Source organism: Plodia interpunctella, chromosome 3 (assembly GCF_027563975.2).
Source record: "Plodia interpunctella isolate USDA-ARS_2022_Savannah chromosome 3, ilPloInte3.2, whole genome shotgun sequence".
NCBI classification, from domain to species: Eukaryota; Metazoa; Arthropoda; class Insecta; order Lepidoptera; family Pyralidae; genus Plodia; species Plodia interpunctella.
This window is the reverse complement of record NC_071296.1, coordinates 1915815-1928188: the sequence shown is the minus strand read 5'-3', so window position 1 is coordinate 1928188 and position 12374 is coordinate 1915815. Positions and strand designations below refer to the sequence as shown.

General features: G+C 38.3%; 1 protein-coding gene and 4 non-coding genes across 6 annotated transcripts in view; all 5 read left to right on the top strand.

Moving 5' to 3' along the window:
• The window catches only part of Hml (Hemolectin), a 59799-nt gene that overhangs the window by 11614 nt on the left and 35811 nt on the right, over positions 1 to 12374 (top strand). For both annotated transcript variants that reach the window (XM_064437070.1, XM_053769848.2), the window contains exons 17-36: positions 61 to 253; positions 681 to 769; positions 1327 to 1546; positions 1795 to 1965; positions 2072 to 2214; positions 2557 to 2675; positions 3250 to 3400; positions 3934 to 4112; positions 5490 to 5670; positions 6135 to 6265; positions 6771 to 6891; positions 7585 to 7731; positions 8241 to 8490; positions 8841 to 8969; positions 9330 to 9547; positions 9822 to 9977; positions 10239 to 10425; positions 10822 to 11037; positions 11417 to 11464; positions 12047 to 12177. In XM_064437070.1, the coding sequence (XP_064293140.1) occupies positions 61 to 253; positions 681 to 769; positions 1327 to 1546; positions 1795 to 1965; positions 2072 to 2214; positions 2557 to 2675; positions 3250 to 3400; positions 3934 to 4112; positions 5490 to 5670; positions 6135 to 6265; positions 6771 to 6891; positions 7585 to 7731; positions 8241 to 8490; positions 8841 to 8969; positions 9330 to 9547; positions 9822 to 9977; positions 10239 to 10425; positions 10822 to 11037; positions 11417 to 11464; positions 12047 to 12177 (3180 nt within the window). The remainder of the gene's footprint in view (positions 1 to 60; positions 254 to 680; positions 770 to 1326; positions 1547 to 1794; positions 1966 to 2071; positions 2215 to 2556; positions 2676 to 3249; positions 3401 to 3933; positions 4113 to 5489; positions 5671 to 6134; positions 6266 to 6770; positions 6892 to 7584; positions 7732 to 8240; positions 8491 to 8840; positions 8970 to 9329; positions 9548 to 9821; positions 9978 to 10238; positions 10426 to 10821; positions 11038 to 11416; positions 11465 to 12046; positions 12178 to 12374) is intronic.
• Positions 4596 to 4668, top strand: TRNAA-AGC (transfer RNA alanine (anticodon AGC)). The gene has a single exon. It is a non-coding gene; the product is annotated as a tRNA-Ala (tRNA).
• Positions 4748 to 4820, top strand: TRNAA-AGC (transfer RNA alanine (anticodon AGC)). The gene has a single exon. It is a non-coding gene; the product is annotated as a tRNA-Ala (tRNA).
• Positions 4900 to 4972, top strand: TRNAA-AGC (transfer RNA alanine (anticodon AGC)). Its single transcript has one exon. It is a non-coding gene; the product is annotated as a tRNA-Ala (tRNA).
• On the top strand, positions 5052 to 5124 carry TRNAA-AGC (transfer RNA alanine (anticodon AGC)). Its single transcript has one exon. It is a non-coding gene; the product is annotated as a tRNA-Ala (tRNA).

The window sequence follows — 12374 nt, the reverse complement described above, 5'->3', positions numbered from 1 at the left end:
CGATAAAACTAACATATAAAATCTTAAGACGATCACTACTTCAACCTTACATTCGTATAGGCATTGAACCTAGCGCCATACAAGGGCGAAGGCAAGCCATCCTGCACCAAAGCAGTGTCAATAAGTTTTGACGGTGTCGACATCCACCTGAAGCAAGGAGGCTTCATCCTCGTCAATGGCAAGGAAGTGACGTCACTACCGGTCACTGTTGGCAAGGTGCGGATACGAGCTGCTTCGTCGCTCTTTGTCATTGGTATGTTTTTTTTTTAATAATTACTAATATGAATGTGTCATATAATTTCTTCGTGTCTTTGAAAGTTATAAATTCGAAACTTGGAAAATAGCTTGGTCATCTTGTACTTGGAGAGTTAGAGGAAGAGTGTCCTCTCTCTCCAAATACCTACTTCTTCTTCTTCTTCTTGACCTTATCCCACCTACTAAGTAAGTAATAATTCACCAAGAAACATACACGGACCCAATTAAAGAGATAGTATGAGTGATGTACACGGTGGTCAAAACAATGGCAAAAATTGTAACCAATTTGTCTTTTCAAATACTAAGTCGAAAGATTAAATTAAAATATTACTATTGTTGTTTTTGCTTTGGAGTTAAAGTATAACTATTTTTGGAGTGGCAAAGTGGCATAACCCAGATTTTCTATGAGTCTATTTTTTTTATAGTGCAACTGCCAATAAAAGTTGATGTGTGGTGGGACGGCCAAACCAGGGTGTTTGTCGACGTCCCCCCAACACTGCAAGGAAAAACACAGGTAAGATTAATGATATTAGGGTGTTTCCCAGAGCGTTTTTTTCGACCGCTGTGGCCGCGCTGTCATTAGAATTTTTCAAATTTCAACAATGACAAGAATTAGTTTCACTATGTGACTTTAAAATAATCTCAAAAAAAATATCAAAAATCTGTGCTGTGGTAATGTCAATTGAATAAATGATTGATTTTGGAAATGATACCTTCCTCGAGAAAATTTACAGATCGTATTGATAGCGCGGCCGCAGCGGTCGAAACGCTCTGAGAACCACCCATTAACGTCAAATTCCATAACATTTATCCAAAAATTAGACCTTCACAAGAACACAGCTGTTTCACGTCAATTTAAAATTATATAGTATTTCTCAAAAAGCTACACACTACTGGCAATTGAATAATAACCACTGCTGAGAAGATATGCCGAAGGAAATCCATTTAAACCTTGTTGCTCCCTATCATGCCAGAAAGGCTCCATACCATTATTGTCGTTTTTTTCGTCTCTTTCTATTTGTATTATTTTCTCTACTAGTTACTTTCAAATGAATCATTATCTTCCAATAGGGTCTCTGCGGCACTTTTAACTTAAACCAAAAAGACGACTTCCTAACACCCGAAGGAGATGTCGAGCAATCAACCCTGGCCTTTGCCAACAAATGGAAGACCAGGGAACTGTGTGATGACGTCATGGCCACAGAACCGGAGCACCCTTGCAAAGCCAATGTCGAGAATAAGGAAGCTGCAGAAAAATATTGCAGTAGGCTAAAGACTACGCTGTTTTCTGGTAAGTTATCGACGAATTTAAAGGTGTACCTTTAAAAAACAGATTCCTTCATACTCAGAACTCAGTTTGAAATACGGCATTTCTTGTTTTATCTATGCCTATATGTAAGTATACATACTTAAACTGAGTTCAATGAAGAAATCTCTTCCAGACGTAAGACGTTGATTGTGGGAAAAAACCACAGTTGCGCATATTATGAAAAGAAAACCGTCGAACTTTACCCCGCCTGATTAGAATATTTTTTCTAGAGTGCCACTGGTACGTGGACGTGGAACCGTACTACGAAGCGTGTCTGTACGACATGTGCGCATGCGCAGGCGATGTGTCCAAGTGCTTGTGTCCCATCATCGGAGACTATGCGATGGCGTGTGCGCAGAATGGCGTCAAAGTGCAATGGCGGTACAATGTCAAAGAATGCGGTGAGTTATATTTCCGTTGAAAGTACCCTGGGAGGCCATCGTCCCACCGTTAAAACTATCCTGCTCTAGTTAAAAAGCCATAGTATTATCAATATAATGTTTTCAGAACTGCAATGCGCGGGCGGCCAAGAATACACCGTTTGCGCTGACAGTTGCTTGCGACAGTGTACGGACCTAGCGCTTGTAGCTTCCGGAACTAGCGATTGCAAGCCTTGTTGTGTTGAAGGATGCGCGTGCCCGCCCGGACAGGTATGGGATCAGACAGTGTACGAACACAGACTCTTTTGATGCAAAAACAGAGAGTATAAAATGTAGTACCGTTAAAAATATTAAAAAGATCTACATATCAACTTGGGGCAAAAATATTTTTTTTTGTATGTGACGTATTAACTTTCGAACTGTTGGTCTGATTTTGATTACATTTAAATGGTATGTAAGATCTGTCAATAGAATTTTTAAGTTCATGGCGCATCAAAATAGGTTGTCGTTTTTGAAATATTCACGATTTTGTAAAATATTGTATTGTGTTCGTGAGGTCGTAAGTTCGCGGCGAACCACTAGTATAATTAATTAGGTTTTTTGTTCAAACAGCTCCTAGATGACAGCGGTGTATGTGTGCCGGTTGGTTTGTGTCCCTGCTACCACAAAGGAATGAAGTTCGATGCCGAGTACAAGGAAGTTAGACCTGGAAGACGTGAGAGAGAGTTATGGTAAGAGAATCTATGTTCCGTTTCACGTTAGTGCTGGAAATAATGCTATATAAATAATTTGTGCATAAAACATTAGTACTTTCGCCATTCGCGTGTAAATGTACATTATTATTATTGTGGCGCGTGGTTCCGCCCTAAACTTGGACTACTCCATATCATGGCGTGGATGTCGTATGAGACGAATAAGTAACACATAGCCTTGCTGGCAGCGCAGCTGATGTTCAATAATAGCACAGAAGGGTTGACGTCAAGCAGACAGCTGCTTATAAAATTATAACAATATTTAATAAGGTTTATTTTTAACAAAGACTCCTGACCCTTTTTTGGTGTGTTTATAATATCTTTAAGCCACGAATACACTACACATTTACATTTGACGCGCAACATGTCTCTATAACTCACTCATTACCATTGATTCAAGTGAAATAGCACATCTTCGATCTCACTTATTTTGATTGTAATGAAAAGGAAAGAACGATATGTTGTTTCTTAAAGTATTCTTGGCTTTATATACAATACTTTTGTTCAAGACCTACAAATGTCGATCTTCTCCAAATAAAATGATATAATTTAGCACTTGTGTGGGTGGTGTCTGGGAGTGCGTCCCGGCGACGCCCGCGGACGTCGCGCAGTACCCGCCCGCTGAAGATCTACGAAGCAACTGCAGCGCTACTAAGAATATGGAGTTCACCACTTGCGAGATCGCTGAACCCTTGACTTGCAAGGTATAAAACATTATTACTTTCGCCCCTAGAGTATTTACTTATAATTGTGCATACACTTTGTATTTTTATTTTTTGTAATGATTGATAAGATTTACATCCCCTGCCAAACTGCAACGTAGTTTCTAATTTCTAATGTTCAATCGAATTCTACTAAGGTTTTGTGTTGGGTTCTGCCATAAAGATCTTTTGGCGTAAATAAAAGTTTCTTTCATGGTCTGATAACATTAATATTTAAACATTTCATTGCACAAAATTACAAAAAGTATGTGCATACAGAATCATGTTTTCTGCCTGAGTCTCCGTTGAAAATATTTCTTTTACAACATTAATAGTAATCGCTGTAACACAACATAATTGTTTTTGTACCTGTCTAAAAATGAACTTAGTGTCCACACATAGGAGTTTACAATTACTTCCGCTGTATTGTAATTATTCCGATCGAAATTCGTAAGACGTCACAACGTTAATTCCAGTTTCCATTTCACTCCTGCCGGCACTCCCGGAGTGCAATACGTTTTTTTTTTTTCTTGCAGAACATGCACCTTCCTCCGTCTAGCACGAGCGAGGAATGCCGTCCCGGTTGTCAATGCAAGAAAGGATTTGTACTGGACACGTCGTCTAAACAATGTGTTTTGGCGAGCGCGTGCCCCTGTCACCACGGCGGCCGCAGCTATCCCGACGGGCACAAGATGCAGGAGGAATGTAACACTTGGTTAGTTGCTGGCAACGATTCTATAGGAATATATACTCTATGTTCAGTGCAAGAAGGTACTATGGATTCATACTGGAGACGTCTTTTAAGCAAGTCTCTAACTTACTTTGGGGCTAACTCAATATGTATTATTTGTTTATATAATTTATTGATTTATAAAAACCCACATACATCTAATAAATATAGATAAAACATATATATATATTGGTGGCGCGGCGTCTTAAAAATAACACTAATTTTGACCCTTTACACACATAGAAATAAACACTAAAATTGATCGACCCACACAGAATTCGACTAATCGCCAATACTATTGATGCAAACAACATTTATAATAAACTGGTTATAAAGTTGTAACAAAGTAGGTGACAAACTGACCTTTACGAGTGAAAGTTGACTTCAAAGGCTCACGCGTTACGCATACTTGATCCATATCGGTTAGTTTACTACAAGTGGTGCCTTGATTTAACCACTATACCACCGGGGGGCGTAGCTCAGATGGTAGAGCGCTCGCTTAGCATGCGAGAGGTACCGGGATCGATACCCGGCGCCTCCAACTGTCTTTTTTGTTGAACCGCATCATTTTCTAGTCGGCATAAATGAACTTGATACTTTGTTTTAATTCGTGTAGTATAGGGGGCGTAGCTCAGATGGTAGAGCGCTCGCTTAGCATGCGAGAGGTACCGGGATCGATACCCGGCGCCTCCAACTGTCTTTTTTGTTGAACCGCATCATTTTCTTGTCGGCATAAATGAACTTGATACTTTGTTTTAATTCGTGTAGTATAGGGGGCGTAGCTCAGATGGTAGAGCGCTCGCTTAGCATGCGAGAGGTACCGGGATCGATACCCGGCGCCTCCAACTGTCTTTTTTGTTGAACCGCATCATTTTCTAGTCGGCATAAATGAACTTGATACTTTGTTTTAATTCGTGTAGTATAGGGGGCGTAGCTCAGATGGTAGAGCGCTCGCTTAGCATGCGAGAGGTACCGGGATCGATACCCGGCGCCTCCAACATTACTATTTTTTATGAACGATGTTCTTAAATGTTTAATTAATGAAATATATTTTGTATCAATTGTACTTATTTACCATTTGTAAACCCCAACACAAAAAGAGGGGTTAAGTTTAACGTGTCTATCTGTGTATCTGTCTGTGGAATAGTAGTTCCGAAACGGTTGACCCGATTTTCGTTTAGTTTTTTGTTTGTGTCATAGATAATTTTATCCCGAGTGTTCTTAGCCATGTTTCATGAAAATCGTTTCGGCCGTTTAAAAGTTGTAGTGAAATGAATATTGAAAGTCGGGGGTTTTTTTTAATTTGTCCAACAAACTTGTGTATTACACTGTTTAAGTGTCATCAACAAATATTTTCAACAGTGAATGCAAGAGTGGCAACTGGTCGTGCAGCGAACGCAAATGCGCGGGAGTTTGCGCCGCGTGGGGCGACTCTCACGTCGTCACCTTCGACGGCGCGGACTACGACTTCGAGGGCGTGTGCACCTATCTGCTTGCTAAGGGCTCCATGGATGCTGATGATGGCTTCGTTGTGGAGATTCAGGTTGGATCTATATCCTTACTAATATTATAGATGCGAAAGTAAGTTTGTTTGTTTGTTTGTTTGTTTGTTTGTTTGTTTGTTTGTTTGTTTGTTTGTTACCTCTTCACTTCTATGTACTCGAACAATCTTCTTGAAAATTTGCATACATATAGTTTGAAGTATGGAGAAGGACATAGGATACCTTTCATCCCGGAAAATTAACGCGGGCGAAGCCGCGGGAAGAAGCTAGTTTTTTTTTATAAAATTGCATTATCATCGTAATGTCTATCCGTCAACGGCGAATCCTGATATTCACTTTACTGACTTGAAATGAACGAATGAAAATTGTTTGCAATAAGCGTTGTCAAACAAATTGCAAGATATATTTATACATTTTTGTAATTCCCATTATATACTATACAATTGTATTATTAGGTTTTACTTGTTTATGGAAATCGTAGATTTTAAGCCACATTTTTCACCAGAACGTGCCTTGTGGAACCACTGGCGCAACTTGCTCCAAGTCAGTGGTGCTCAAAGTGGGCACTCCTGGCAGCGAGGAAGTCGTTTCACTCACCAGAAATTCGCCGTTGCCTGACACTACTAAACTCAAAAGGTAACTTTACAGATATACTGCGATATTATCATAATTATTAAATTTTAAATAAATAATTTACTTGACAGGAGCTTATCAGATAATTAATAATTTTGCTTCATATTCTTACAAAAATTTCCTATTTATGAATGTTTGCCAACTGTCTATTTATTTTCCCATAAGACTAGTCTCACGAAGATCATCAGAATTATCCTTACATAACATATTAATCATAAGTTAAAGCATACTTTAAGAGGTAAAATGTATAAGGGAATTATTATGATCTGAACTTTTCTTCTTACATTTAATGCAAATAAATGAATTGATTGATTGATTAAGCTCAAAACTATTTAGTAACTTTCGTACTTTATAAGATTTGACATTGACAGTCGGGACAAAACATACTTCAGTTTAAAGCATGTTTAACTTTCTTGGGTATCTAAATAGACATGGTACATAATTATGAATGTAGCTGTTGATACCTGCTTTATAAAAAAAATAAGCTTTTTAATTACTTGTTTACAAGGATCAAATTGCGTTTGGCGGGTGCGTACGTATTTTTGGATGTGCCATCTCTGGGAGTCAGTCTGCAATGGGACAGAGAGCTGCGAGTCTACGTCAAAGTTGACTCGCTTTGGCAAGGCCGGGTGAGTTTGTTTTATAACCATAACTATAAAGAAAAAAACATCACAAAAAAGCGTTTTGATTTTAAGTCGATTCGAAGTCTGATTAGAATCGAAGTCGATATTAGATTTAGTTTTAAGTAAATTTTTGACGTCAGTAAGTTATGTGTATCATTCGAAGATGAAAATAAAAACAATTTTATTTGAAAGTTTGTTATTTATATGCCTTTTCTGTAGATGTATGTGTTACGTACAAGATGTAAACAAAAATTAAATTATGTACAATAATACACATCAATGTATAATAATAATTTATATCTAAAATTTATTACCACAGAAGACCAGCTTTCTCATTATTACCTTTATTTAAATTAGCATTTAAAATAATATTACAAATGTACATGTTGTATTCGCTCCACGAAGGCTGGCAACTTGTTTGCTAAATTTGTACATTAAAATCTTGTATGTTGATCATCCAGTTAGCAAATCAAATATAATAAACTGATAATGAAGCGACCTGCCTTGGCTTCGCACGCGTGCAATATTACTCACGTTATACATCTAAACTTTCCTCCAGAATCACTCTATCTATTAAAAAACCCACATCAAAATAAGTTGCGTGGTTTTAAAGATTTATGCCTTCATAGGGACAAACAGCGGGAAGCTACTTTGTTTTGTACTATGTAATGATACAAATATTGTTTATGATTAATTTAGGTGAAAGGTCTATGCGGCAACTACAACGCGGACACTCGCGACGACTTCCAGACTCCATCTGGTGGTGGAATGGCGGAATCTTCTCCCCTTATATTTGCAGACTCTTGGAAACTCAAATCTACTTGCCCAAAACCCCAGCCAGTTGGGGTGAGTATTTATAACGTGATAGTATTTTTATTACTACACCTGATGACGCAACATTAAAATTAACGGACCTAGGATTGAGCCTTGAGGTGCACCAGTGTTTCTAAATCACGTCACTTTTCTGAATGTATAGTACATGACCAGCCAGTTTTCGTGTACTCTGTACTGAACTAATCATTGTACATTAAGGTAGTAAACTTAATAGTAGTAAAATTAAATTTTGAACGTGACTACTTTCGTAAATGAATAGTAATATGGTAAATGAGGAAACTTCAACAATGGCATTACTGGCACATGTGCTACAATAAACACACTTTAACCATAGCACTACTAGAAGTGCTGCTGGTAGTTTAACAGTTAATTTCTCATCATGAATCTATATTCAAAGTCAACATTATTTAATATTAATGTACATACAAATTAACCTTGTGGGACACCAGTCTCTTCATGTTACAAGTTTGATAAATTTAGCTAATACTACCTTGTATTTGAAGTAACAGTTTTCTCACCAGGACCACTGCAAACAGCGTCCGGAGCGCAACGAGTGGGCCACGGCAACCTGTGGCTCACTAAAACGCTTCCCATTCTCCCTCTGCCACTCTGAAGTTCCCGCAGACAAGTGGCTGCAGAGGTGTGAGAAGGACGCGTGCGCGTGTGACGCGGGCGGGGACTGCGCGTGCGCGTGCGCTGCGCTCGCCGCGTACGCGCACGCGTGCGCGATGCGCGGCGTTACGTTTAAGTGGAGGACGCCGGAATTGTGCCGTGAGTATTCTTGTTTATTCTTCCTCCTTTCATGCCTGTTTTATATATTTTTGTTTAATGTATCGATGTAAAAATATAGGTGTGTTTCTCACTTCATTTTAACTAATGATTCGTTGATATGAAGTGAGAAACATAGCTGATATAATATCCATTTGTATCACACATATGGATGTTTTGCAAACACTGAGTACATACTGGGAAAGTTTTCGTTCTCAGCCTGAGGTCTGGACAACGTTATTTTATTTACGATAATACGGAAGGTATGGGAAATTCTGACAAATAATTTTATAACATGTGTATAAAATACATACTTCCATACAATTTCAAAAATTACTTAATCATCCTTACAGCTATGCAATGTGACGAGGAATGCTCTAACTACGACGCATGCGTGTCTCCGTGTCCGCTGGAAACCTGCGACAATACTATGGACTACGCTGATTTGAACACTCAGTGCGGACAGGACGCCTGTGTTGAAGGTAAATTGTAATAGGAAATGGAATTTTTTATGCTCCACGCCATTGCTATTTTACACAAAATAAAAAGGCTAAAGTGTTGCATGGTTAATGCAAAGAAAAAGGTTGATGATGATTTTTTAAAAGTATTACATAAATATCTAAGTTATACACATGTTCAGATAAAATTTATTTGCTGTAAGTTTAAATCACATCCATCTAATACTAGGTTTTTATGTAGAACGACAAATAAACACACTTTCATATTTATAACACTCATGTAAAATACATTAATCATATTCAATAATTTTAACAAATATTACTATATTTGCAACGTCCCACTTCTGATTATCTAGCCTTTCCGGTAACTAAAAACATTTACAGGTTGCAAGCCAAAGAATTCTTGCCCCGAAGGCTCTGTGTACTCCAACAGTTCTCTGACTGAATGTGTCCCGAGAGCCAAATGCAAACCAGTCTGCATGACCCTGGAAGATGGTACAGAGGTTCCTGAAGGAGGGGTCATTGAGGAGGATGCCTGTCACTCATGTAGATGCTCGAAGAAACATAAAGTGTGCACGGGGCAGCCCTGTTCTACGGTGGCGGTAAATATACTATCTCTCTCTATTTCATATGAGTTTTCCCGGTTTCTCTCTCAGGTGTTAACTTCCACTTCCACACAACACTTCCTCACGATATTTTCCTACAACGAAAACAAGTGATGATCTATGAAAACGACTATACATCAGTCTGTTATATAAACTCATGCGGGACGAGTAGGATTCGAATCTGGGTCCTTTCGGTTCACAGGCGTCTTAACCACATGACCACCAACACTCTCATATAGTCACAAAATTAATTATTTTTACAATTTTATAGCCAACTGCAACAATAACAGCTACGTCTCCGAAGCCCCACGACGAGCCCCTGAAGTGCGCGTCAGGTTGGTCGGACTGGGTCAGCAAGCACACGCCCGAAGTCAATGCCAAGGGACAATCTGTGGACTTGGAGCCACTACCAGAGCACAAAGACTTTGTAAGTTAAACTATTTTGACTCTAGGGTGACTTCGAAGGTCCATATTGTAGATAGGTAAGTTTATTATTGAGTATCAAATTTTTGTTTACTGCACTATAATTAATTATAGTGTCGGGTCTGAGGTCAAGAAAGGATGTCTATGGGATAAATATAATAATAGTCTTGTCTATATCTTTATATATCTGATCTTATATCTATCTTAGTCAATGTCAAACAATATGAAACTAAACAATAAAATGTTTAATTTACCTTTTCAAAAGCAAATCGGCTCCCCGATGTGCAAACCCGATATGATGACAAAGATCGAATGCCGGACCAAAGTGAACCATCAGACTCCAAAACAAACTGGCTTAGACGTGGAGTGCAGTCTGGAGCGGGGACTAGTGTGTCGGGAGACTGGCAACACCTGCCCTGACTTCGAGATACGAGTGTATTGCCAGTGCGAAGGTGAGTTTCAGTAGATATTTATATAGTAGTATATTTATAGAATAAAAGAAGGCAAATTGAGGAAAATGCAAATTTAAACATTAATAATCTTTGAAAGTAGATACTAGTACTTGACTGGAAATAGCTGTAACCCACATACATTTTTAAGTTGGGTCACACTGGATGATTATTATTTTGGGCCTGGAACATTTTGCGTTTGTATGATATATTAATTGAGCTCTTGAGTAAACAAAAAATGACTAGAGCATTAATTAATAATAATTACTAGAGCATTAATAAATAATCTTGAGCAATTTATTTTTAGGACGCTTACATCCAATCGTATGTCAAACTTTACGAGCTTAAGAAGTAAACGTTTTTTTTTTAACTGACGCATATTTCTCCTTCTTCTAACAGAGGAATTCCAATGTCTAAACGCGGACCACCCCAGCTACCCTCACCCCAAGAACTGCGCTCAGTTCTACGAGTGCACCCCCGACCTCATGCACCCGGACAAACCGCACACAGCTCTGAAGAACTGCGCTGAAGGCACTTTGTACAACCCCAACAGCATGGTTTGTGATTGGCCGTCGACGGTGTTTGAAATAAGACCGGAGTGCAAGAATGAGACGGGTAAATTGATGAAAATTGCGCTACTTGGTAAAGTTTGTTGTATGTTTATAATTTTACGCAAAGACAAAACTAAACACGACGAGCTAGACTACTCAAATGATCGATTTTCATACAACATCCTGGTACATATCATACAAAAAATAAAAATAAAATATAGTAGTAGATTGGGCCTTGTAAAACTGGACACACGGTGAGAGACGAAAGATATTAGCACCCAGTCTCGTTTCTTCTCATGTAACTAATAATCATTTCTCTTTCTTGTAAAAGCGAAAAGAAAAACGTAACGTCTATAGTTTTCTTGATAATACGTACCTAACAAATTATTACTAAGTATTTAGTACATACATTTATATAAATTTAGATTTTGATTAATTTCCAGAGCTTCCTACTACTCCTCAAACGTATCCTGATACTACTTTCAATTTCGGTAAGCTATTTATTTTTTACAATAAAAGAAATAATTATAAATATTAAAGTAAAAAAAAACATTTTTCTAATACAGATCTTGTTATATATCCAAATATTATAGGAAATCTATGTTAATAGTAGTGATGTTACAACTGGTATCCGCAGAATACCAACGCCCCCAATTGTCTATTTGGTATTTCAAAGCAAATGCTGAACAGAAGCCTAGTTTACCTACTATTTTATTTTATGTTTAGTTTATGAAAGAATTGTCGACTGACATTGAAGACTTCCGTGGCCTAATGGTCATCACGCCGGCACTGGAGATCCTGGGTTCGGTCCCCGGCCAGGTCAACTTGAAAAATTATCTTTTTCGGATTGACCTGGGTCTTGGTTGTATGTTATATAATATAGTATCGTTGAGTTAGCATCCCATAACTCAATCTGTATGATTTGCCCCTACATATTTATTTATTGTAAAAATTGTTTCGTACAAATAGTTTCGACCAATAGTTTTTGAGTTTGTGGCATTCATTCAGAGGCGACAGGAGAACTTCTTTTTATAATACGAGTACGTAAAAAATTTCGTAAACAATATAAACAGAACCCGTGCGCCCGCGCCCGCGCCCGTGCGCCGCGGGCCGCGCGCTGCAGCCGTGCGCGTTCCCGTGCGACCAGCTCTGCGACCATTTCCTGCACGTCCTCAACGACAGGGGGCTATGTAGACCCGGAGAGGTCAGTTGTTAATCTTTCATATTGTTTAAGTCCAGAGTCCTCTATATGTTTCAATTTGAGAATATCATATTAATGTAACACTTTCATATTTTGTGAAAAACCCTGTCTGTATTTGTCAAAGTATGAATTTCTTATATAACTGAAATACTATAATATTCATTCAAATAACACGCACATGTTCCTTTTTATATCTCGAA